The sequence below is a fragment of the Triturus cristatus genome, chromosome 3_1 (assembly GCF_964204655.1).
Source record: "Triturus cristatus chromosome 3_1, aTriCri1.1, whole genome shotgun sequence".
NCBI lineage: Eukaryota > Metazoa > Chordata > Amphibia > Caudata > Salamandridae > Triturus > Triturus cristatus.
Window position 1 is genome coordinate 1123978541 of NC_140583.1, and position 27780 is coordinate 1124006320.

The following is a 27780-nucleotide window of genomic DNA, read 5'->3' on the forward strand; positions in this document are numbered from 1 at the left end:
GCGGTACAGGGGACCCACCCATTCAGAAGCCCACAACTCTTCAGTCCTATACGGGCCATGGTCAATGAATGTCTGAGATGCAGGAGAATCGGGCCCCTGTATATCATTCTACAGAGGGGGGCATCATTTGCCACTGAGGACATAGCTTAATATCCCTTGCTCTGGAGATAGCAGCTCAGGGCAGCCTGTTTGCACTCGTACAACCTACCTATCTATTGCCATTTAATAACAACCTTTTCTGGGACAGCCCTCTCAAAAACGCTGAGCCATGCATGAGAGAGGCAAATTACTACTATGGGTAGGCCCTCTGCTGTAACACTACACTAACAACTAGCAAAGACTAGGCAGTAGGGGCGCGTAGCAGGAAGTGGTGATGCACTGTTCTCTGGGTAGTGGTGACTGTACTATGTGTGTGGTACAATAGATAAAACATTCTGGGTACATACCTGGAATACAGTATATTGAGAATGTAATATAAACTGTGTCTTGAGGGGTTTTATGACAACTTGATCAATGTAAGAGTGTGCCATTTTAAGGCTTGATGTATAGGACTGATTGTGAGTTTTTGTATTTCCCTGTTTTTTTTACATTGAGGTGGTCCTACTGTAAGGATTTTCTGATGTGTTTTATATATCTTCATTTATATAATGAAAGTGATTGTTTTTGCATTTATTTATTTATTTATTTATATTTTTTTTATTGCGCTAGCTAGACCCGAAGGTATCAGAGCGATTTACATATAATGTGAGATCATTAGTTTGAAGTACATGCACAAAAAAAACAGACAAAGAAAATCGTTCGGCAGCAGCGGTAGTTACAGTATTCGGACATAGAAACCGCTTTAGCTAAAAACTGTACAAGACATAGTGGACCGCTGATACACTAATTTAACCGTTACATCTGGTCAAGGCAGAGTGGGTGTGAGTTTTGGGAACATAGCTCAGTTAGGGTGTGTGTTAAAGTATTTGTTGAGCAGTAGGTGTTTAAAGCCCCATTTGAAACAGGAAAATAAGGGGTTGCAGTGAAGGTCACTAGGGAGTGAGTTCCATATTGTGGGAGCATTTCCAGAGAAAGAATGTGTCTGGGAGGATTTCTTTTTCAGTTTGGGAGGTATGAGAAGAAGTGCGTTGGAGCTCCTTAGATATCTGGCTCTACCAGCTTTAGAAAGTTTGTTCTCCAGGTAGTTGGGATTATGTGTGTGAAGGGCGTTGTGGGTGATGCAGGCGATCTTGCAGAAACATCTTCCTTCAATTGAGAGCCAATTGAGGCTCTTGAGGGCTGGTGTGATGTGCTCAAACCGATTGCAACCTGTTATTAGCCGGGCTTCCATGTTGAGAACTGAACTTAAGGAGGCTGTTAGAACTGGGGATCTCTAGTTGGCAAAGGTAGGTACCTTTGACCAAATAGGGACCCTTGCTTCTAAGTCAGGGAAAGGGGATTACACTACTGGATAACCCCTGCTCACCCCCTTAGTAGCTTGGCAAGAGCAGACAGGCTTATCTCAGAGGCAGTGTGTTAAGCATTTGTGAACACATACAGTAATAGAGTGAAAACACTACAGATGGACACCACACGGGTTTTATAAAAATAAGTGTTCTTTATATAAACTTAACACAAGACCACAAACGACAAAAATCCACAATACTGCATTTAAAATTGGCTTCAAGATGATAGAATTAGCTTAGTTCATGTTGTTGGTAAATGCAACACAGTTCTCACAAAAGTACCTGGATGCGTAACGCAAAATAAGCAAAAGGCTCACAGCGTTGGAGATGCGTTGGTTCCTTGCTTCGGGGAGACGATGCGTCGTGCCTGAATGCTTGCGCAGAGTAGGGGATGCGTCTTGATCCTTACCGGAGAGGAGGTGATGCGTAGATTCTTGTACTGCAGCCCAGTTGCAATGCAGCAAGATGGTGCCGCGATGCGACAATCCGGTGCGATGCGATAAGATGGCACCCTTGATGCGACGATGTTGAGACGATGCGACACGCCCTGGCAGCCTTGCGGTGACTCTGTACTTTAGAGCCGCGACAGGCCCTGCAACACGCTTCTCTGATGATGCAACGGCAACCCTAACGGTTGCGACGCGCTTCTCTGGTGATGCAACAGCAGACAGCTGCAACAAAGTCACACTTCTGGGAGATGCGGCGGCGTCATGCTTCTCCGGCGATGCGATGACTACAGCTGCGGTGGTGACACACTTCTTCTCGTTGTGGCACGCTTCCAGCTCCCAGCGACACGCAGGCTTCTGCAGATAGGATTCCCAGCAAGGAAATTCAGAGGGGAGCTGGTGGTGAAGTCTGTTGTCCCTGAGACTTCAGCAGGAGGCAAGCACAAGTTCAAGCCCTTGGAGAAATATTCTGCAAGATGATGAAGTACACACAAAGTTCCTTCTCCTCTCCTTGGCACTGAAGAAACCACTGTAGGCCAACCCAGCAACACTGCACACTGGCAGGAAGGCAGTCCAACTCCCACAACTTCCTTTGGTTCTTCTCCTTGGCAGAGGTTTCTTCTTGTTGTTCCAGAAGTGATCTACAGTCTTGGGGACTGGGTTCCCATTTTTATACTACTTTTCTCTTTGTTCTCTGAAGGCATAGAGGCCTTTGCCTAGTCCAAACCAGTTCTGGTCAGTCCTGGAGTACTTTGTTTACCTGACTCCTTCTTTCCTTTCAGAGTGCAGGGCAGAGACATCAGACACACCACAGGAGGTGGAGCCAGCATTGTGGAGGGAAGGCACAGCCCTATTCAGGTCCCAGGTGCAACTCCTCCCACCCATGTACATGCAGATCTTCCTATTCAGCCCTGTGCTGACTCACCCTCCCCCCTGGAATCCCCCAGCCCTGTCACTCAAACTCCAGACAAGGAATACACAACCTAGCAGAGGCAGGATTTGGATAGTTAGACAAGAAAATACCTACTTTCTACAAGTGGTATTTTCAAACACAGAATGTTAAAACCAACTTTACTAAAAGATGTATTTTATCATTCTGAGTTCAGGCATACTAAATTTGAATACCTACCATGTTCCCTGAGTCAGTTAGGATTATAAAATGTAATAATCTAAGTGCCCATTCTGGCCTATGGAGAACAGGTAGCCTTGCAATAGTGAAAAACGAAAATGGCTGTAATTCACTATAAGGACATGCTACACACACCAGGGTATGTCCTACCTTATACTCACAATGCACCCTGCCCTTGGGCCTACCATAGGGGTGTCTGATATGAAAAAAGGGAAGGTTTAGGGACTGGCAAGTGGGTGCACTTGGTCAGTCAGCATGGCAGTACCAGACTGCACATAGGTTCTGCAATGGCAGACCTGAGACACACTTTACAAGCTGCTTCTGTGGGTTGCACAACCAGTGCTGCAAGCCCACCAGCAGCATTTGATTTACAAGCCCTGAGCACACATGGTGCACTGTACTAGGGTCTGACAAGTAAATCAAATAACCAAATAATGGAGTCACTAATCAATACATCAATTTAACATAGGGAGCACTTGCAATGTGGCACTGAGTAGCAGTGGCACAGTGTCCAAAGCATATAACCAGCAAAAACATATAAAAAAACAGAGGAGGCAATCCGACAAAATGGAAGGGAGACTCACGCCAATGATGCCAGGTCTAACAGAGGCCATGTGAGTTTTCGGAGTTCCTGTGAAGATGGCGTTACAATAATCCAGTTTTGAGAGGACAAGTGATTGCACTACTGTCTTAAAATCTTCAGGGGGAATGAAAGGTGGGATTTTCTTGAGGTGTTTTAGTGTGAGGAGTGCTCCTTTGGCTGAGTTGTTGATGAGAGCTTTTAATGACATGTTTCTGTCCAAGGTGATACCTAAGGACTTAACGGTGTTGGACAATGTTAGAGGACAGTTTAGAGCATCCAAATTCTTGAGCCATACTTGGATTGCTGCAACAACAACAATTGATGGACAAAATGCAGTACATACATTCACCCCAGTACAGAGATCTGGGCCTAAATCAAATTTTTTTTGCTCACCATGCCATTCCTGTTTGAACCCAGCCATATGCAAATCAGTCTTGACCCTGTGCCCAATGGGAACAGTCCAGCCTGAACTGCCATGCAAGGTCCTCCCTGGACTGGAAACAAGCATCCTAGGACCGGTTTCTGGGTTTCACCCCTCTTTAGCCAGGATAGCTTGACTCTAGTGGCATGGAGAGCACAGGACCCACGTCTGGGCATACCTGTCCCACTCGGGGTGACAAATACAAGAGCAACAATTGATGGACAAAATGCAGAACAATGTCATACATTCACCCCAGTACAGAGATCTGGGCCTAAACCCATCAATTTTTTGGTGGTGAAACCCCGAAATCGGTCCTAGGATGCTTGTTTCCGGTCCAGGGAGGACCTGGCTTGGCAGTTCGGGCTGGATTGTTCCCATGAGGCACAGGGCCAAGACTGATTTGCACAGGGACAAGACTGATTTGCATATGGCCAGGTCTAAACTGGGGTGGCTTGGTGAGCAAAAGAATGATGCATTTAACCCAGATCTCTTGACTGGGGGTGAATGTTTTTATTGGTTCTGCATTCCCTCCATCAATTGTGTGTCTTTTGCTTTCTCACCCTAAGTGCGCCGGGTATGCCCAGATGTGGGACCCGGGCTCACTGTGCCACTGGATTCACCTACCCTGGCTGAAGAGGGGTGAAACCCCGAAACCAGTCCTAGGATACTTGTTTCCGGTCCAGGGAGGGCCTGGCTTGGCAGTTAAGGCTAGACTTTTCCCATGAGGCACAGGGCCAAGACTGATTTGCATATGGCCAGGTCTAAACTGGGGTGGCATGGTGAGCAAAAGAATGTTGGATTTAACCCAGATCTCTTGACTGGGGGTGAATGTTTTGATTGGTTCTGCATTCCGTCCATCAATTGTGTGTCTTATACTTGAATTGGTAGCAGGTTCTTTTTTGGGGAGAAAAGTAGTAGTTCAGTTTTGTTGGGGTTAAGCTTTAAGTGGTTGATATTAAGCCAAGTTTGTATCTTAATTAGTGTGGTATTCAGATGTAGGATGTCACTGGGTGATTTAATTTTGTAATAGAGTTGAGTTTCATCAGCATATAGGTGATATTTGGCCCCTGCTTGGTTAAGGGTAACCGTAAGGGGTTCCATGAAGAGATTGAAAAGGGCTGGGGATAGAGTTGAGCCTTGGGGTACACCATGAGGAACTATTATTGGTTTTGAGAGACAGTTGTGGATTTTTATTTGTTGCAAGCAATGTTGCAGATAAGATGTGAACCATCTTAGGACTGTGCCATTGATCCCAGTACGGTTCCTGATTGTCTCAAGTAAAGCATGGTGATTTATGGTATCGAAGGCAGCCAATAGGTCAAGTAGGATTAGGAGGCATGCATAACCTTCATCCATGGACCTACGAATGTCAACTGAAATATTGAGCATAGCAGTTTCAGTGCTACAGCCTTTTCTGAACCCCGATTGGAAGGTGTCATGGAGGTTTAATTCTTTTATGTGCTGGTTTAGTTGTTGTAGGACGCACTTCTCCAATGTTTTGGCTAGAAAGGGAAGGTTGGTGATAGGTCTGAGGTTATTGAAGTCATTGGGGTTGGCATCTGGTTTTTTGAGTATGGGTGTGATTTGGCCTAGTTGGAGGCAGTCAAGAACACAGCCTGAGGAGAGAGATGAGTTGATGATTTTAGTCAAGAATGGGGCAATGATATGGTTGAGGTTTTGAACTATTGTGGAAGGCATAGGATCCGAAGTGTGGGATGTGGGCTTCAACTTCGCAATTATATTGAACACTTCACTTTCAGTCATAGGTTCAAAATTGGACCAATTCGCTTTATTTTTCAGTTGAAGGAGATCAAGGTTGAAATTAGTTTTTATAGAGGTGATGCGGTCCTTGGTTACATCAGGAGGGGGTTCTGCCATGTAAGGGAGTGTGGCTGAGGGGAAAGTTGGTAGGGATGTCAGATTTGTGACTTGGATGAGGGACTGTTCAATTTTTGCAACTTTATCAGTAAAGAAGTTGGCAATTTCTTCACAGCGTTCAGTGGTGGCTTTTGTTTTGTGTGGGGAGGAAATGGTAGTTTGCTGTTTAATAATGTTGAAGAGCTCTCTGGGTCTGTTCTTAGCGCGGTCAAGTTGGTTGCGAAAGAGAGTGGCTTTTTCTCTGAAGATATGTTTCTTGTAGGAAAGCTGTGCCATTCTTAGGAGTGAGAGGGTCAGTATAGAGGGGTTTTGTCTCCATAACCTTTCTGACTGTCTGAGTTGTCTCCTCTGTTTGTTAAGATCTGAGTTGAACCAAGATTTAGATTGGACAGATCTAGACTGCTTCAGTTTGAGTGGTGCCATTTGTTTCAGAACAGCAGATACCGCAGCGTTGTAGTGGGCAGTGAGGTCATCAACTGTGTGAGCGTGAGGATGGTGCTGTAGTTGGGCACAGATCCTGGTCTCATTTCTGTCATTTAAGTTCCTGGCCCAGTGCCTGGGTCTGTCGGAGGGGGTTATTTGGGTGTGGTTCCCAATTGCTGAAGGTGGGGGAGTTTCTCCTTTAGAAATTAGTTCCCTCACACACTCTTGCGAGTATCATGCTTCATCATCGGGTGTTGCTCCTCGTGGGGGTGGTGCTGCTGTCCACGGCAGGGCAGGTATTTGGCCATAACGAAGGGGCTTACTTATATCCCCCCTCGAGACTGCGGGGATTTGCCGAGGAGGCACTCCATTCTTTGTGAAGGGGTAATAACAGGAACACCATTTAGATGTTACTATGAGCCCAATGACGCACGTACACCTTAATAGAGGTATCATAGGAAGATAGGGTGTCTTTTTCCTGCTCCTATTTTTACTCCTGATTTTACACCGCACGGTCCTGACGAAGTGCACCAGGATCCATTAGGGACCTGTTAGATCTGGGGGTCTCTAGTTGGCAGGGTAGGTACCACTGTCCAAGTAGGGACCCTTGCTTCTAGTCAGGGAAAGGGGGATACACTGTTAAGATAACCCCTGCTCACCCTCTAGGTAGCTTGGCCTGAGCAGTCTAGGCTATCAAAGGCAATGTGTAAAGTATTTGTACCAACACTCACAGTAACACAGTGAAAACACCACAGATTTACTCCACACCAGTTTTAGAAAAATAAGGTATCTTTACTAAAAAATTCACAAGACCAAATACTACAGACAAACCAACATACAATTAAAAAGGTTACTTTAAAAATAGTGCAAGAGTTTGCAGAAAGTACTCCAGGATGTCAAAATCAGTGTCCTGCACAATGTGACTCTCAATGCACAAAATGCGACACTCTCGTGCCCAACAGTACCTGTAGTTGCGATAAGGTTCCCAAAAGCTATAACAAGGAAGATGGCAAAGGCAATGCGATACTCCTGAGATCCTGGGGAGGCTTTGCAGCAGCCCTGCTTCACGCAGCAGAGGTGGATGCGCCGGCTCCGATCTGTAGGGGGAGGATGCGATACCTTTGGCTTTCGTTGCGTAGGTTTCTTGGGGGGAAGCTTCACGCACAGGTTCGATGCGACACTATTCGATGTGGTGCGATGCGTGGCGCAGCGTTGCCTTCCGGCGCCGCAACTCTCGATGCGCCACGGAACGGGACTCTGCGTCGACGCACGCAGCGACTGGAGACTTTTCACGCACCGGCAGTGGTGCGGCCCGCAAACTGGTTCTGCGACGACCCTCGCAGCGTCAGGAATCTTCTCGCACCGGGACGATGCTCGACGCACTCGGCGATGCGGGGACCCTGCGTGTTGCGATGGTGCCGCGGTGAAATTTTCCTCGCACTCTCGTCTTGCGACACGCAATCGGATGATGCGTTGGGTACCAGTCACTCTTGTTCACGCTTCTGCTTCCCAGCTCCCAAACACAGCAAAACGACCTCCTGAGGCCCCAAGGCTGGGCAAGCACTCCAAGGCAGGTCAGAACTCTCTCAGCAGAGTTCCAGGGGAGCTGGTGGTAAAGTCCTTTTGTTCCTGGGACTTCTTAACAGGGAGCCAGCTCTTCTCAGGCCCTTGGAGATCAGAATCAAAAGAAGGGGACACAGCAAAGTCCTTCCCCTCTCCTTGGCAGCAAAGCAAAACAGCAAGCAGGCAGTCTTCTCATCTTCAGTCCTTTTCAGCTTTCTCCTTGGCAGAGGTTTCTTCTTAGTTCCAAAGTGATCTAAAGTTTAGGTGTCTGGGGTCCTCTTCTTATACCCCTCCAAGCCTTTGTCTCTCTTTGTTTCAGTGGGGGGATTCCCCTGCTCAAACCGGTTCCTGGGTGTGCTCTGCTCTGGAGCACCTGGTTCCTTTCAGAGTGAGGGGCAGGGTCGTTAGACGCTCAGCAGGAGGTGGAGCCTTCTTTGTGCCAGCAGAGGCAGAGTCCTCAGCCTGGCCAGCAGGGGGTGGAGCCAGCTTTGTGCTGGCAGGGGCAGCCCTATTCAAACCCAGGGACTACTCCTCCCACCCATCTAAAGCAGATCTCCCTATTCATCCTGCTGCTGACTCATCCAGGCTCCTGGAGCCACCTAGCCCATCACATGACACCCTTCAGCCAACCAGCACACAGGCACACAGGAAGGTTAAACAGGAGAATAGCTACTTTCTAAAAAGTGCTATTCTCACCCAGTGAATTTAAAAACCATCTTGCTAAAAAGATGTATAATTAAATTCTGAACACAGAGATACCAAACTTGGATTTTCTATCTTGCCCTTATGGGAAGATAGGCATGTAAACAGCCTTCCCCATTCTATCCTATGGGCAAGATAGCCTCTCAGCAGTGAACAACGAAAATGGCTGTAATTCACTACCAGGGCATGTTACACACCTCAGTACATGCCCTACCTTTCAGGTACACTGCACCCAGCCCAGGGGGGTACCTAGGGCCACCATAGGGATGCCTGACATGTACAGAAAGGGAAGGATAAGGCCTGGTCAGTGGGTGCACTGGCCAGGTCGACATGGCAGTCCTGGACTGCACATAGGCACTGCAAGCAGGCCTAAGACATCATTTTAGCGCTACTCCTGTGGGTGGCACAATCAGTGCTGCAGCCCACTAGTAGCATTTGAATCACCAGCCCTGGCACACGCAGTGCACTTTACTAGGGGCTAACAGGTGAAACAAATATACCAATCATGGATAACCAATCAATATAACAATTTATACAGAGAGCATATGCACTTTAGCACTGATTAGCAGTGGTAAAGTGCCCAGGGTCCTATTGCCAACAACCACGGGTCAGAAAAAATAAAGGAGGAAGAAGCAAAAAGTTTGGGGATAACCCTGCAAAAAGGGCCGTTTCCAACAGTACCTATTTCCTAGCGCGAAACATGTTGACCAATTTTCACACTCACAAACACACACGGGCACTGAGAGCAGCAGAGTAATACACTGACCTCTACGATATTTGTTATTAGAGGTGCTCCATTTCCCCTGTATAATTCTTTTACTCTTACCTCCCGAATCTACGAATAAAATTGACCTCAGGGTACCGTTGGTGTAATTGTAATACACTTGCACTAACCCCTTTTAGGCCCACACACCCACATTCACAACTGCAGTGTCTCCTAAAAGATCTACGACAAAGAGACCTCTCGCGGGGCCCTTGGAGGACAGCAGCGCCAACATCACAAGGAGCAACGCTCGATGATGAAGCATGACACTCGCAAGAGTGTGTGAGGGCACTAATTTCTATAGGACCAATTCCCCCACCTTCAGCAATTGGTAACCACAGATAGAGACCATTTTCCTTCCTTTTTTCTCTTTTACGTTACCAAGTTGGTTATGGTTCTTTGTTTAGGAACAGTTACGAACCAGTGATTACATGTGAGTTCTTGGGGGCAACGGTACTGGATCTATCTTTTTTCTTAAACGCTCCCTGTCCCCCCCTCTTGTAGTGTTTTGTGGGAGTTATTTGGGGTCTGAGGTAGATCTCTATATTAAACAGTATGAGATGGTGGTCTGACCACTCAATGGGTGTGACAGATCAAAGTGAGACAAGATCGTTTTTGGTGATAATCGCATCTAGAGTGGCGATTTTGATATGGGTCGGTTCGTTGCAAAGTTGGTATAGATCGTTAATTTCACAAATGTTAGTCAGATTGCGTCCTGTGGAATCTTCAGCATTGTTCCAGTGAATGTTGAAGTCGCCCAAGAAGAAATCCTTCGAGTCATTTCTTCTAAGAAGAGGGTGCGATCACCAGGAGGGTGGTAGATGGTGTGAAATTTGATGGGAGAGGAGCCTTTAAATAAAGCTTGTCCTGAAGAAGATGGTGTAAATCGAGACAAGTCCACCGAAACGCTGCGTCGACAACTTGCTTTTACTCTATTGGTTTTGATATATGCATTAATTTCCAAAAATTGCTCATATGGGATTTGTTTATTATGTATTAATTGCAATGTGTGTATGGAGATTTACAACAAAAATCATTGGACTAGTGTACAAGTCTTTAAAACACTACGTTACAATATATTTTGATCAATGGATTGTCTATAAGCATTTAGTTCACATATAGTAAGTAATCCCAGTGGTTTAGTGTGTATATAGGTGTTTTAAATTCTATTTTATTGTTATATGAATATACAAGTGACAATTTTTAATAAAGGAGGAGATACTTTTTGCAAAAAACAGGACTGGTCGTGTGATGTAAGTGTGCATGGATGAGTGGAAAGAAGTTAGAAGTAGGGGGTTCTGAGATTACATCAATTAGCACATGGGGACAAGGCATTGTTGGTCGGTGTGGTACATTATGCCCTAAGTCGGGTTTTGCTGCACAGTGGTTATGCTGCACAGTGCAGCATGCGGTGGTGCACAATTTGGTACATCCATGGTCACAGTATCGTGGAGTAAATGTGAGATTTTTCAAATTCTGACTGCACTCCTTTTCTTTTTTTAGGTCTCGCCTGACCCAGCTCATGCGCTGGTCTGGCGAGACTTATTGAGAGGGCTCCAAAAAGTGCTACCAGGCCAGCCTAGAGCTACAGTGCATGTGTGCTGGTGAACGCGCCGCGCTTTACTGCGATTACTTTCACTTTCGCTTTGATGTTTGATCGCAATCGCGATCACTTTCTCGGCCACACGGCTGCTTGGCATAGCCAATAGGTCTCGCTTTTGGGACCTTATAAGTGTTTAGTTACGCAACTGTTGCATGGCTAAACACTTATAAGGTCCCAAAGGCGAGACCTATTGGCTATGCCAATGCTTGTTCATTGTTTTCTTTTAGGTTTGGAGAGCGAGGTGAGCCAGGTATTAGAGTTCAACTAGTCTTAACTAGCGTAAGGTGAAAGAGTTACTTACTTTAATGATCCAAACCTTTTTGCGGTAGGTATTTAATATTTTTAGCAACATAATTAAAATGTCACTGTTACTTTCTCTCCAAGAAAGATTGGGTAGAATCTGATAGGGGTTTTGTCCTTGACACTGTGCTCAAGGGCGTCGAGTTGGTACTGAACAAAGCATACTGTATAGCTTGGATGTAACACGCCTAAAGACAGTCACATACAGAGCACAGTGAATACATACATAGTTAAATATAAAAATATAGTAAGAAACGCACAGATAAAAGAGCAGAGTATGGCCTTCTCAGATGTGTCCCTAAATCTAGTCATTGTGTCCTGCATTTTTGACCCTTTGTCCTAATTTTTTACAGTACTGTCAGAATAGGAAGGCGGGGCCGGCATCGGACACGCCGCATGTATGGCGGTCCTGCCGGCCCCGACGACCACACAGGGGCGGGCCTGTCGCGCGCAAGGCTGATGCGACAGGCGCGCCCCACCAATGGCTGGTCGCTAGGTTGTGGGGGTGTGCCCCGGAGGTGTTTGTAATCACTTTCGGGGCACACGTCACATCGAGGCTAGGCCGGTTAGATCCGGCATGGCCTGAATAGGTTTTGAATAAAAGGCTGGGGAGCGGCAGAGTCTACCTCTTTGCTCGCCGCTCCCACAGCCTGCCCCTTAAGGACAGCAGCCTCGCTTTATATTTGTATTAGAGATATGTTAAGGTTAGGAAAATTACATCTGTACCTATCCAAGTAATCAATGTAATGGTTTTCTGCGTATTGTTTAAATATTATAATTGAAATTGTTGATTTAATTTTATGTTAATAAATACGGCCGGGGGCTTTACGACTCCCTAATCCAAAAATTCCTTGTGCTAGGCGTGTTACTGTCTTAGTAGTGATAAGGGAGGAGGGGGTCTAGGCTGTACCTGACGAGATATGCCTTCATGCCAGCTGTTGGCCTTAATAAAGGGGGTCGCCTTCTGCTAGATTTTCGAACGTTCAACCTGTATTTGCCAACGGAACTGAGTACTGAGCTAATTGCAGGCAGAAAGTAGAAACAGTCAAATATATTATGCTGTTTTCTTACTGTGAAACACATAGCTAACATACATATTTTTAAAGCGTGGGTGTGCCTGGCTGACTGAACTTTTGGAAATATTATTTGGCAGATGGCGACTTGCCAAAACAAAACTCCTGAATTCTGACATACGTGGAGGTTGGGACTCTGTCTTGAGGGAAAACCGAAAATACTGCACCATAAAGTTCAACGCAGCTGCAAAAAGTTAAACTCGGTGTGCAGCTGTCTGGGAAGCAAAGCCCCACCTCCTAACGGGAGAGGACAGGAGCTGTGTTTACACTCACGGTTATGTAGGGCCGAGGAGAGAGACAGACGAGCGGAGGGAAAACGGAGGACGACCACCCCAAACCGGGGCAGTACTGCTTCCCTTTCTACACCTTTTCTCCCTCGGTTACCGTGCGTGGCGTGACTGTCAGCTCGCGCAAGAGATTCCCGCAGGAAGGGGGCAAACATGGCCTCTGCAAACGGCAGTGATGTGGACACCAGCCCGTGTGAGTAACCGACTGTGCACAGCTTATTGTCTGGCCATGGCACTTAATGCCGAGACAGCATCTGAAGCGCCTCTAGGTCAAAGCTTGCTAAAGGTCATCTGGTGAGAGCGACTAGACGTTTTTCTGCTTATGTACAGGACCAGTGGCTGTTTATGTTCCTGTGGAATTATGAGCAGTTTACCTCTAAAAGTGAAATGTCGTATGCGTAGTTTTCCAGTTCGGCGTTTTTTTAATGTTACTGTTAGGTATGGTGATGCCTGTAAAGCGCACACAAATAAGATAGCCCGCGCGGCGCTACAGTGCAGGCCTTTAGAATAGGCCTAGTTAAAAATCAATGAGGAATTAGTAGGATTACTGAATCGTGATGATTTTCATTAAATGTGATAGTCAGTGAATAGTGTAATGATGGGCCCTAGGCCCACATGCTAGGTGAAGGAGGACACAGGACACATAGTTGGGGATAGTGGGAATGGCCTCGAGCACGTGCGCTCGGCCCCTTTTATTGACAGCGTCACCTGACACAGTGACGTCTGTGGTGGGTGGGTGTACAGTGTAATACAGCAGGTCGGAGCACTAGAACGTGTCCATGCTTGGACACTACATCCCTCCCAATTTTTAATCACAAAACCCAACGTCAAAGTTCAACCTGGGGGAGAAAGAAAGATATACACAGTTGTAATACAGTGACCAAACTTCTGCAGAATCGCTCACGCTTCAGCTGCTTGGAGTCGCAGAAGATGTTCTTCCTGTCGCGGACGATGCTCTTCCTGTCGCAGACGATCACCAGTTCACTGTGGCACCAGTCATGGGTGCTCGATGGATCTAGTCTGTTTGACGGCTCTGCCTTGAAGTCGTTCTCACAGTCTTTCCTTCGCTTTTACTTTCTTGGCGACAAACGCAGTCGAGTTCTTGTGGTTCACCGCTAGATGTTGCCGTTCATCTTCTCGTCCAGTCCTTTCCTTTATCTGTGGCGTGTGTTCTGTTTTGCAAAAGACGGATTGGTTGCAAGACACCCCTCTCACCAGGATGCCTCTCTCGCAGGTGTTCCCCTGCCACGGGATATCCCTGAGGCCCTCTGGCTCGTCCTGAGCTGGGTGTACTGTGTCGTGTTACTCGCACGCCGATCCGTGTGGGTGCAGAGGAGACGACAAGTCTCACCTCGGGTTCTGCAGTCGTGCCTGGAGGGTAGCTGTTGGCTCCTGTCTTCGCACACAATGTCTTCATCCTCCTGGGACCTTTGCTGGAGGGCGGCTGATGACCATCTCTCGTCGCGGGGACGCTCTCTCACTGGCATCCCTGAGGCCTCTGCCCCTGGGTCACCACGGCTGGCGTTGTCCAGTGTCCGTGTGACCCCAAAGGTGGGTGTTTCGAATAGTCCGGCCTGCTCACCCCTGCAGATCCCAGGTGCGCTGAAAGCATCATCAAACAGATGGTCTTTCTCCGTGCCACGGGTGTTCTTCAGGACTTGCGCACCGTGTTCTGACGCTTGTCACCTTCCTTGTCTTTGAGGTGCGAGTAGACTTGCCACACTCTTCTCTCTTTCCTCTATTTCTTTCTCCGTGCGGATGTCATGTCACTCTGACTTCTTCTTTTGTTGCAGTGGCAACCGTGCCACTCAGATCTCTTCCTTTCCCCTTTCTTTTGGTGGCAAACGTGCCACTCCGATATCTACCTTCTTCTTTTCTTGTCGTGGCAAACGTGCCACTGCGATTTCTTCTTTCTTCGTAGTGGCGGACGTGCCACCCTGGTCTCTTCATCTCTTCGCTTCACGACCTACTCTGGACCGTTCCTGTTCTCTTATCTGGCCAGGCTTCTCCATGCAGCGCGCGCACTCTGCACGTGTTCCCCCTGGTCTTGTCCTCGTCCGAGAACACTCTCTTCATCTTCCTCAGCATTCCGAGTTAGGGTCGTGACCTTCTCTTCATCTTCACCTTGTCACCAGTTACGTCGGTTGAAGTTCGTGGGGCCATGCTCATGGTCCGCTTCGGTCTTCTCCCTTTCACCAGTTGCTTTGGTTCATCTTGAGCTTCTTGGACCACTTGACGGTCCGCGCTGCCGATCACTGGCAGGAAATCTTCGGTCTTGTCGTCAGACCTCTTGCTTTGTAGCTTCCTTGACCCGTGCGTCGGTCACCTCCGTGTGCAACTCCTGACGAGTCGGCTTCTGTGGTGCGACCATCTGGCTGGTCGGCTTGACCTTTGTGGTGCGACCATTTTGGCTGGTCGGCTTGACCTTTGTGGTGCGACCGTTTGGCAGGTCGGCTGGGCCTTTGTGGTGCGACCATTTTCTGCTGGTCGGCTTGACCTTTGTGGTGCGACCGTTTGGCAGGTCGGCTGGGCCTTTGTGGTGCGACCATTTTTGGCTGGTCGGCTTCACGAGGTGCGTCACGTCGTGTGACTACCTGTGTCCGCTGCCTTGTCAGGCGCTGGTGCGTGCTACTCTTCGTACCGTCGTGGTACCTCTTCAGTGTAGCGTTGCTCCTAGTATCAGGATCACTTGATGTGGTGGCTTCTTGGCGCCACTGGGTGTTGCTCTGCATCCATGGCCGCCAGTGTCGGATACTTGCTGCGCCCATCCTCTTCAGTGGGTTCCTCTCCTGTGTAGGCGCTGCAGTGTACTTTCCGCGTCCGGGGTACAACTGTGCTGAGTCCGTTTGTTCTCTCGAGGGTTCGCTCCACTTGATGCGGCGACAGCGCAGTCCTCGCTGGGGTGGATGTGGCTTGACACCATTTTCTTTTCTTCCTCCTTATTGCTGTGGGATAGCGCTGCATCCCTGTGGCACACCGTTGCTTCTTCCTGCGCTTCTGGCACATTCCTGTGCGCCTCCGTCACCTTCCCGTGCGCTCACCTTCGCGCGTCCGTCAGACCTTGCGGTACGCTGCGAGCCGTCGATCTCCTGTGGCTGCTGGACTTCCTTGGATTGCGGTAGGCTTGTTGATGTTCTTCGGTGTCTGCAATACCACCAGTGGCCACTGGGTGGCAGTGTTGCTTTTGTTTGGCTTCAGCAGCAACCTTCTTCGCTGCCATAACTCTATGCCCTGTCTTCTTTTCCTTTCTTCCAGGCTTCGTTCGTGAGCAGGAGAACTGGAGAGGAGCTGGAGCCAGGCAGACCAGTGGAGTCCAGATGGGGCTGGAGCAGTGGAGTCCAGGACATGGCAGCAGGTAAGTCTCTCTTCAGTTCTTTCTTTGAAAAAGGGGGGGGGGCACAGGCATTTCCATTCAGCTGCAGAGCTCACAGCAATGCTCTGTTTGTGCACTGCTGGTGAGCGTTTCGTTTTACTGGTGCACTGAGAGGGAGGGTGGAGTGCAGGCTCCGACTGGGTCCTGGGGATGTGTTGTCGCGGGTGGGCTCCGCTTTGTTCACTTTCCCTCGTGGAGGTGAGGCTGTGGGCAATTGGTTGTGCTGCAGGGGGATCTCGCTCTTCACCGCGCTGCTTTACCTTAGCGCTATCACACGCCTCTCTTCCACTGCCTGCCCCCGATTGGGGCACACGCCTGCAGGCACCTCTGGGGGGGCTCAGCTCCACTTTCTCTGCCCCAGCACTGTTCCGGCCGTGCCTCCCTCGCGCTGGCGCTCGAGTCGGCCGGGAGTGTTCACCGGGTGCCGGCGCTGTTCTCTCTCTGCTCTTCTCGCCCGCAGCAGTGTCCCTCAGTTCTCATGCTGCGCGGGCGGAGGAGACAGGGTCACTGCTGGGCGCTGTGGCGCGGGTGGGCTCCGCCTTAATATCTGTTCTCAAACGGCCTCGGGCCGCACGTCGATGCTTTCTTTCCCTCCGGCATGTTCCCTAATGCGGGGTAGGCACCCGTTCACCACGCTGCTCCTTCTTCGCGGGTGGGCTCCGCTTCTCGTTTCCGCTTCCCCCGCCCTCACTGGCTCCAGCAACGATCACGGGGCCGTGGTTGGCTCCCCCAGACCTCCGATCACGACGATCCTCACGCGGGGTGGGCTCCCGCTTTGGATGGGGTTATGTTCATTTTACCCCGCAGCTCCTTCCTCACTCACCGGGGCTCGTCGCGGCCGATGCGGGTGGGCTCCGCTCGGCGTGCCTCTCCTTCCGGGCGCTACTCGGCACCGCGGCAGGTCGGGGTGGGCACCCGACTGCCACGCTTCCTCCCTGTGGCACAGCGTCGCCTACCCGTCTTCGTGGCGGTGCGGGGTGGGCACCCGGTCACCGCAGGGCCTGCTGCGGGCTCCGCTCGCCTGGCTGGCTTCACGGCGCGTGGCGCCGTCACCCGGGGGTGTGCTCACCGGGCAGTCCTCCTTCCCCCTCAACCATCAAAGGTGCGCCGATCGGGGGCTGCACACGCGGGGTAACGTACCCGCCTCGTCGCCAATGTAATGATGGGCCCTAGGCCCACATGCTAGGTGAAGGAGGACACAGGACACATAGTTGGGGATAGTGGGAATGGCCTCGAGCACGTGCGCTCGGCCCCTTTTATTGACAGCGTCACCTGACACAGTGACGTCTGTGGTGGGTGGGTGTACAGTGTAATACAGCAGGTCGGAGCACTAGAACGTGTCCATGCTTGGACACACAAATAGGAGAGAGGCTGGGAAATTACAGGGAACATTTGGCCTCCTTTCATCTTTTGCTTGAACTAAGCCTCAGGCATCTTTGAGTGCACGAGTCAGGGGTGTGAGATTGTACTAATGTCACCACGCGCATGTTCCTCCTCCGGTACATATTACACGTAGAGCACATTCAACTGAAGGTATCTTTGTTTTGAATATTTGTATAGCACTTGAACTGAAATTACGGAAAAATGCAACGATGTGCTTTGATGTTCTCTGCTTTCGTCTCCAGCGAAGGGTGGATGCAGAGACGTGAATCCGCGTGTGCAGACAGGCAGGAAACTGAGCACACGGGCAGGAAAGTTTGTCCAGTTTCCAAAATGTCAACCCAGGGTTTATGAAAGCAGTTTTGTAGGGAAAGACTGCATCAGCCGCAGGGAAGCTGTGCAACATGACACTAACGCTGAAGAGGAAGTGAGGGTGGGAGAGGAAGAGGAGGGGCGGGGAGGAAACAGCCAGCCGGCTCTGAAAACTGCACCGCCGCGTAAACTTTCAATAACGCACAGCAACATAACCTCTCTCTTAAGGGAACCCAGCTCTCGTATCCCATACAACAGTAGATACGCTTCCGCACAGACGCGACAAAGGACAACGTCATATGTGTATTATAAAAGTACATCTTCTACTGTAGCAACAAGCAGGCAGTTGTGTTCCAACTGTGCGAAGTGGCAGTGGTCCCTGTGTTTTAGAAAGTTGTTGTAATGCTGCACAATTAAATCATATTCATTTACAATGTGTCAAATTCTAGATGGGTATCAGTGAATTCCAGGGACTTTTTTTTACCAAGGGGTTCTGAGTGTCATTTAATACATATTTAATAGACAACGAGGGCAAAGCTCAAGACGTCTATGATGTCACTCCGAATCCCTAAGTAACAAGCATTTGCGATGGAATAGGTCTCGCATTTGCGAGAGTCAGAGCTAATGGCATTGTAAATGACAATGTCTTTTATTTATGTGTTTTGAAACCTGCAAGTGGACAGAGGGGCTTACTGTGGTGTACCTACTTTCAAATATGTGAACAGGAGGCTACATGCAGAACTGCAGCAGGTGCTCTAACCTTCTGATCTGTGCTGCTGTGCATAGTTTCTATAACCTGCAAATCACTCGTATTACTACAACTTGCTCTCTACTCAAGTGATCGAACCATGATTGACAGCTGTGGTATGCACTTTCCACACAGATTGTAGTGTTTGTATATTTATAAGAAAAATAAACAACAATATCTCAAAGTGAGGAACACAGCGCTAGGCGCAAAGTGAAAGGTGATATACAATAAATAAAGGATGGTAGGTTCAACACAATGATTTCCTTGGAAGAATTAGATATGATTCAAAACGATTTCATAAACCAAAGAAGGATGTGCTCCATAAATTACACTGGTGAAAGAAGGTCGACGGCGTTTCGATCCTATTGAATTAGGATCATCATCAGGACCTAGCGCTGTGTTCCTCCTTGCCACTTGCGCCGTCACGTCCTGCCACGAGCACAATGTGGATTTAGTTCTTTAGGGTTGCCTTCGCATTTATGCTTAACAGTGCTGTCATAACTGTCATGTGTAGCTCAGTTTTCAAAATATATGATGCCTTGAGCACATTTAACAAATAATTTGGAGTCTCTTTTGTTCTCTTCCTGTAATGTCTTGTACATACAAGTGTATTCATTTCTACTGAATCCGGTTGAGATATTGTTTATTTTTCATGTACTCACCCAGATCTCAACTCGGTCTATGGGTTATACTCCTATGCCGCTTTACTGTATATTTATAAAGCACCCAAATTCTCAAGAAGTTAGAGCTCTTTATAGTAAGAACTTTACTCTTCACTATTTCAAGTGGAGATGCTACAACCTTTTCGATTCACTGACACTCAGATGTAGATGTGGGCGGGCCACTGAACCACAGACACGTGCCTGGCTCCGGCTCAGCTCGAGGTCTAAATGGAACCTCAAGTCAAAACGAGCCGAGCTTTCACGAGGCTTCAGTCGCCCAGCTCCCCCACTGCCTTTTACTGCAACTGAACATGTGCGGCTCAGAGCTGCCCCTTTGGTCGTTTTGTAGGTCAGCTGATAGTTAAGACCGTGCAAGTGGGAGAGGGGTGTTATGGTAGCGATTTTTTAAAAAGTCTGACCCAAAGAGGGGGCTTTTTATTCCAAGCAACGATAATGTGAACACATCATAAGTATTTCCCACTAGAGCATTTCACAGCACTCTACTAAGCCTTGATAGTCAGCCCATGGGAAACGTGGCTACACAACTAATGAACAATGCAAAATCTGCGTTGGTGTGGGCTCTGTGGGCAAGTACAGAGCTCTGCCCTACACTTGTTCCATATGAAGACCTGTAACTTGTGGCCTCTCCAGGGCCTCTGTTAATGTATATCACAAAGGGTGTTGGGCTTTTCCTGAAAGGAGGCTCTTTGTTGAGGACAGGTAAACGTGTTTTTTTCTTGACATACTCCTTGCGCGACTTGATTCAACAAGTTATATGTCTTTTTGTTTATGGCAGTGACACGTCTTCGAAGAATCTTTGATTTAAAATGGAAGAGATGCTTATCCGGTAGCTGAACTGCTCAATGAAAAACAAGGAAACGTGGGATGATCCCGGCATCCCTGCTCGGCCAAAATGTGTGCTCCTAGGCAGTTCCTTTATTTCACTGAGCAACTTTGCTTCATCATTGAAATACCTCACATCAGAATGTGCGCTGTACAAAAACCTCTCTGGCACATGGACTGTTGCTTCCACTGTGGCACCATCGCGAATAGCAGCCTCGCCACACACAGGATGAAAATAGCAGCTGACTTAGTTGGATGAATGTTTAATTTCGTGTTTAGAAATTTCACTTTGAATAAATGCCACTTAATGGAGTGGTACAATCTAATGCACTGAAGCATTTCCATTTTTCAGAAATGCACATTTGGAGTGTGAAGAGTATTTCTCATTTTTTACATGCCAATTGTTGAACCAACTACTTCCCAGAGATGTCGATGGCTCGGCGCGTGCTATACGGCTCTTTGAGTGAAGTCAGAACCCATGGTTTTTTGCTCGGCTCCCTATTATCATGCTGGCTCCCGAAGCTTCCACCAGAGCATGCACTGCAGTGACTGCATTGCATCTGTTCTGATATCTGTAGTGATGTCTGCACTGCCTGCTGGGAAGAGAATGGGTTGGAAGCAGCTGTGTGTGTTGGGGTGAGGTAAGGGGTGAACAAAGGGGGTATAAATAATTCACTGGGCCTCAATTAATTGATTTTTTCAGATCAGGGCACACCTCGAGCATACTGCATGCGTGCAGTGACGGTGCCACGGGACAGATGCCTGCTGCTAGGCGCTTTAGAACCTTACTCGTGATGAGCTAGCTGCCCCCCCTCCCACACCCCTAGTGGCAGGAACTCAGAGGCCTGTGTGACGTTGGCACGTTAGAAGGGCGGAGAGTGGCGGCTTGTCACTAATTAATTACTGCCAGTGTTATCGGGCTGAATATTGCCACGGGAGGCGAGTTACTTTATATGTCTACTTTCTGTGTCACAGCTGTGAACGCATATTTAGGCAAACTAGGGTACACAAAATAAGTCCACAAAATATAATATATATACACACACAGAAAGAGGTATGTGTGTGTCTTTATATACACCGTTTGTGCGTTCCTATTGTAGAGCGGCAGTTGATTGGCGAATTTCCAAATTTGGAAACTCAGTTTCGCATCGCTTTTTGTGACAGACTACTTTTTTGAGTTATACAATGCATTCCCACAACAAGAAAACATGTAAATTATTTATACGGGGTGTGGTGTTCTGGTTACTTCATAGCAGACTACATTCATAAACCTTTTACATGTAAGCATTCTCCTTACTTCCTCCAGTCTTTTCACACACGAGAAACGACCCCCTCGATTGCCCCTAAAAAGGCACCCCCTCTTTTATTTCACACTTCCTTTTCCTCTTGACCTGCAGCCAAGAATGTGCGACAGATATGTGAGAAATACCCATGTCGATAAAGGCCACAGCTGGACAAGCAGGCATCGGTTGGGCCCAAACACAATGTTATCAGGCACATTTTCAGCTGATCAGAACAAGACGCGTGGCCGCTAATGTTAAATTGCGACGTGCTGCCTTTGTGAAAGTAAAAGCGGGCGAGCAAGAGGCAGAGACAGCAAGCCTCTCAGAGAAGGGGGGGCTCGAGCGTGAGGCAAGGACACAACAGACGCAGCATGCGCTGCAACGCTAGGTGAGTGGGCGGGGCCTAAGGGAGACAGGGCAGTCACCAACCCCACTTCCAAAGAAACCGGACAGAAAACTAACGACAATAGATCTCGCCAAGGCGAGCAGCGCATGCGCTGCACGCAGGCGGAACCTAAAAAGAATCCCTTAATTCACTTTTTACCCATCTTTAATTGCAAAATCACCTGTCCTGCTTCCAAGTGCTACACAGTGAGAGAGGAGCAATGAGTAAGCCATGTTACCCACCACTATTGCTACGTCATAGCCAGTGCTTGAAATGGAAAAATAGAAGTGCAAACACTCTGTACCAGAGTACCTGCTTCTTTCTCAGAGGTGCCAGTACTCTCCAATTAAAAGTACAACATTTCTCTTGAGAAGTGCCGGTACTCTCACTCTCAAAATAAAAAAGTACCGGCCCATGTAATGCACTGGTCATAGCTTTGAATTGCTGAATTTAAAATCCAGTTATTCACGTTAATGACTGTCAGCGAGAGCCAGGCCTAACATTGAGACTAGCCATCTGCTATTCTGTAGGCAGATAGCAAGCTTTAGTTGGAAAGGGACCTGATTGACGTTTCATGCATAGTTTTAAATACGATTTTTGTAGAGTGAGCCATTTTAATGTGGAAAAGAAAGTGCAAAACTGCCCTAGTAAGAGCAGGAAGTGAAAGTCCTTAAAAGAAGATATCGATGCTCAGCCAGGGCGGTCTGTGAACCTCTACTATGCAACTGGTGCAAATGGACCTTCCATTGTAACACGTGGCCAAGATTATAAACCTTGATTGCTTATTTGACAAGGAACTGCTTTCATGGGACCAAGTGATTTTGCTATCTATGTTTCACCGTTATAAGCTGAGATTCCGAGAGAAATTCTCAATTTCGTGCCCTTGTGATGCGAGATGGGGTTGTATCTAGGCTCGACTATGCCAATGTCAATTACCTGGGGTTAACTTTGGAGGTGATTCATCAAAAATACAGGTTATCAAGAAACTGGAGTGATGCTTTTTTTTAGAAAGTCTGCAAATATGATCATGTATCTATAGCTCAGGACACTAACACCGGCTGCCTGTGCACAGTGAATCAATATCTATGTCTGATGCCTTTATCACAGCAGATTTTTCACTCACTGATTCAACTGAATCCCCTCCATTTTACCATGCTATGCCCCACCTCATCACTGGTGCTTCAGAGATCTTTCTATGCTAACTGTCCCCTGCTATAAAACAACTTGTCTTAAAGGAAGGGGCCTTTTCTGTCGTTGCCCTGAAACTCTGGAACCAAATACAGGTGGCCCTTCACCACACTGTCAGTGAAAATGTCTTCCTGAAAGTTCTGACTTATTTCTTTGTTTTCTCTTTCTGTGATTTGTGGTAGAGTACATCCACTAAGAAGTCATTGGGCATTGTTAGAAATTGAGGTTTCTGGTTGACAGAGTATACACCCTGTCCAAGCAGGCGCCAACATCACAGTCAGGATAAGTGAGATACAGAGCAAACATTAACCTGTGCACCCCCTCTGGTAGCCTGCACCAGAGCAGGCAGGCTTAACTTAAGAGGTAAACTGTCAAGTATGGGTGCAACACTTCAATTACAGTAACACAGTGAAAATACCACTAAAAGACTCACACCAGTTTAGAAAAATAGAGACAATTTATCTTAGTAAAACATAACCAAAATGACAAAAATCCAATAAGCAGAAAACAAGATATTAATTTTTAAAGATTTAGAGCTTGGCGAACTGGTTACTCCGTCACAACAGTGACGGATATCCAGTCCGCTGAAATATAAATCCCATAGGATATAATGGGATTTATATTTCAGCGGACAGGATTTCCGTCACCGTTGTGATGGAGTAACCTGCCTGCCAAGATCTAAATCAGACCCTAAATCTAAAAACAGTGCTTAGAAGTCAATAGTGTTAAAAAGGTTACTTGAGGTTGCGCTAGACCAGGGTAAATCCGAAGTTCAGGCTGACCGCGATGGAGGGTAGGCCAGCGACAGGACCCATGCAGGGCCTACTGAAAAAGTAATTTTGGTTGGATCAAGCGTTGGTGTAGAAGTCTCTTTGCATCAGTTCTGAATCATGCAGTAAAGTCGATGCATTGTTGTCGATCCTCACAGTGGTATCTTCGGATCGGCGATGTATCGTCTTCAAGCCTCGCCATCGCAACCTCGGATCGGCTCTGCATTGTCGTCAACCCTCGCAGTTGGACGCAGTGGCGAGTGTCGTTGTCGAGCTCCACAGGGATGTCCTCGGATTGGCACTACATTGGCGTTGGAGGGCACTGCATCAGTTCCAATCAGCACAGTGAGGACGATGCATCGATATTTGCAGAGACAGCTGCAGAACCCACTTCTGAGGGCCAGCACTGGAGGGGGGCACCTCAGCCAAGGGTAAGACTCACATTGGCAGAGTCCAGCCTCACTTGAATAGTTGGAAGAAGTATTTTGTGACCTGAGACGTCAGAAAACAGGAGGCAAGTCAACAATTCCTTGGAAAAACCTGGGTTCAAGGATGTAGAGAACAGGTCTAGTCCTTCTCACTCCCAGGTAGAAAGCAACAGGCAGCAGGCTAACACAGCAGAGCAGGTAGTAAAATGGCAGTCTAGCAATCAGAAGGCAGCAGGCCAGCAGTTAGCAAAGTTTCAGTCCCTCCTGCAGCACAGCAGCTCTTCTTCCAAGCAGACTGTCCTTGGTGCTATCAAAGTTCAGATTTGGTGGTGTCAGGGGTCCAGTACTCATACCCAAATGTGCCTTTGAAGTGGGGGAGGCTTCAAAGATGTCTTTTAAGAACACAAGGCCCCTACATTTCGTGCCCTGGCCCCAGACTCACTACAGGAGGGTATGTAGCTCTTTTGTGCGGGGACAGGCACAGACATATTCAGGTGCAAGTGTCTGCTCCTTCCTCCGAATCTACCTCGATGGGCCATCAGGATGCAAATTTCACACCCCGGTTCCCTTTGTCTGACTCTCTAGAGGGAATGCACAAGGCCCAGCTGTCACCAAGCCCAGGCGCGTATTCAGAGACCGGCAGAAGCACAGATTGGTTAAAGTAAGAAAATGCCAACTTCCTAAAAGTGGCATTTGCAGACTTACAATATAACATCCAACTTCACTATATGTTGTGATTACAATTGTGAGTTCAGGAACACCAAACTTGATTTTTATATCTTTTCCAAATGGAAACTATACCTAACAAATGTCACAAGGCAGTCCTCATGTTAACCTATGGGTGAGATACGCATTGCAATAGTGAAAAACAAATTTAAAGAGTATTGAAAAACAAATTTAAGAGTATTTCACTACCAGGACATGTAAAACTCAAAAGTACATGTTCTACCTTTTATATACACTGCACCCTCCCCATAGTGCTGCTTAGGGCCCATCTTAGGGGTGATGTATATGTAATAAGAGGGAAGGTTTGTGCCTGGTAAGTGGGTTAACTTGCCAGGTGGAAATGGAAGTTTAAAACTGCACACACAGTCTCTGTAGTGGCAGGCCTGAGACATGTTAAAAAGGCTACTGTAATAGGCGGCACAATCAGAGCTGCAGGCCCACTAGTAGCATTTAATTTTAAGGCTCTGTGTACATATAGTGCACTTTTCTAGGGACCTATAAGTACATTAATTATATGGCAATTGTGGATAAGCCAATGTTAACAAGAATTGAGTACAGAGTATATGCATTTAAGCGCTTGTTAGCAGTGGTAACTTGCCCAGAATCTAAAAGCCAGCGAAAACGTATTCAGCAAAAAGGGAAGGAGTAAGGCAAAAAGATTGCTGGTGACCCTGCAGAAAGGGCCAGGTCCAACAGGCATACTACTGCTCATAAGTAATCTCACTCACTCTGATTCTAAGAACGCTGTTTGGACATTGCAGAGGAATTCTGGATCCTTCTTCCCTCAGATTTTCAATTAAAAGGAGGAGGCCTTTGCAGAGGTCATGTATTACTCTTATCAGATGGATGAATCACCCCTTTTGTTCTGCCACAGGCCTGCCACATACCCACATGAGAATTAGGTGGCAGTACTTCACACCACATGCTGACCTAGTCAGGCAACCTGGAAGGACGGCCTACTGGTAGCCCCCTGTGTCTCCTGCCCTGTGCTGCATGAAGTTCCCACACTCCAGTAGTGCCACTACAGGGAACAGGAACGTCAATATGTTCTGCCTCCATCTCACTGTTCTTCGACCTTGAGCTGGCCACCTCTTTTACTGAGGATTAAAACCACTTCGAATTTGGAAATTCAGAAAAATAACAAGGCCCATAAGCTAGCTTCGTGGAGCGAGTTAGAAATAAGACCAGGAGCAGAAAACATAAATGCAAAAAAATCTGGAAAGTGTGCTTTGACTTTTACGTCTTGGAAAACTTTCAGAAACTACAGGTTTGGTTTTATCTGTTCTTTTGATTCGACACCAGCACGTTGACGCAAAATACTTTATTGACCAATTTGTATTTATTAGGAGCAGCAAGTGATTTTAGATGAAAAAAAACCCGATTTGAACATGGTGTTAATTATGAACATTCGTTCATACCACGTGTAAACCACAAAACATAAAAGAAACAAGTTAAAATGTTGAAAAATGTTTATATATTGTACATTTAGACGGCAATAGAATTCCAATCGATCTACATGTATCAGTGGCGAGATATAGAAACTACAACGTATGCGAGGAAAAATAAGAAAGTCTGAAAAACTGGGCTAACCACTGCAAGGAGAGGAGATAAACTATAAGGAGGACCCTGAGTTATCAGAGAACCCTATGAGCCAGTGAGTTCCAAAATAATGGGGGAGTTTCAGGCTTGAAAAGGAGGAGGTTGGAAAAGCACTGGTCTGTGCGGGTGGCGTTCAAAAGTCTGAGGTCATTGCTTTAGAAAGCTTGGATTGATATTTGATATATTTAAGAATCAAGGAACAGCTAGGTGAATCACATCTTTACTCGTCGTATGGACAGTACCACCAAAGATGGACAGCACCACCAAAGATGGACAGCTTTAAAGCAAGATAACTAGTTTGGGGTTTAGTGTTTGCAGAAGCATGGTTTGAACTAGGCCAAATGCTGTAGAGCACATGATTAATATGACTGGGGGCTTCGAGTGAGAGATGAAGTGGAAGGGGGTGGACAGAAGGCAAAATCCAACCATAATCAACCCTTGATGATCAGAGAATGGAGGACATACTGGAAATCCCAGAGATGGGGTAGAGGAATTGATCATTCCCAATGAGCGATAACAGGGGACTTGGAAAAAAGATACTTTTGTTACCTTTCAGCTAGTACCCCTACAGAACTGGAAACAGTTGAGACAATGTTTATTGCTCCGGTGATAATTCATTAGGAGCACTATAAAAAGAGCAGAATGGCATTGGCATACTCATGAATAGCCTTTTCTATTTAAGTCCAGAAGGTCAATCTGTGGCTCAATGTATAAGTTGAACAGCACGTGTGACTAGGTTGGCCCCTGAGGCACTGCACTCGAGTGGAGCATCTGGAGAACTTTCTATGGAATTCTTCTTACCAAACAGGAACTGTGACAGCAATTCAAGAGATTTGCCTCAGAGGACAATAAAGATGAAATCACCAAGAATGATTATTTTAAGAGTATTAACCTCCACCTGATCAGTGGCTGTCTGTGATATAGTGAAAACAGAGCCAGATGGGCGAGTTCAAAACAGATTGCGTAAGAAAGTGCTGGCATCATCGAAATAGAGTGATTATAGACACTAGAGAAGAAGGAGATATTTTAAAAGGATGATAAATTGTCTCAAATAAGGTTGTTTTGTAGGAGAATGATGATGTTAATCGTATTGGGAGAATGTTATAGTGGAAGAAGCAATATATAAATCAAACAGCACTTCACTACTGTAAGGGACCATTAGTAACTTTCATTATTTGTGTTTAATGGTGAAACAAATCAGAAAGAACAATTTTTAATATCTCCTTCTTGAAAGGGTATACACCATAGGGAGATTAACGTGCTTACAGATGTTTAATTTGTATTTGCAAAGGCTAGAGGGGTGATTCGCTGCTAATACCCTGCTACAATGGGTATTAATACAAAAGGTTACATATTTATTTAATTCTACTGGGTTACTAAAGTGACAGCGTTGTACAGATTATTGAGTATGTGGTTGATGAGGGGAGGGGGGATTATAATTCGAGTGGTGGGGTATATAGATTTGAC

At 47.1% G+C, this 27780-nt stretch overlaps 1 protein-coding gene across 3 annotated transcripts in view; it reads left to right on the plus strand.

The window, feature by feature from the left end:
• Nucleotides 1-12527: 12527 nt before the first annotated feature.
• The window catches only part of LOC146861611 (glycophorin-C-like), a 319954-nt gene continuing 304701 nt past the window's right edge, over nt 12528-27780 (plus strand). Inside the window, exons 1-2 of one of the 3 annotated variants that reach the window (XM_085645995.1) lie at nt 12528-12809; nt 15872-15971. In XM_085645995.1, the coding sequence (XP_085502121.1) occupies nt 12770-12809; nt 15872-15971 (140 nt within the window). In that variant the 5' untranslated portion in view covers nt 12528-12769. The remainder of the gene's footprint in view (nt 12810-15871; nt 15972-27780) is intronic. The other 2 variants (XM_085645993.1, XM_085645994.1) reach the window with 2 other exon arrangements.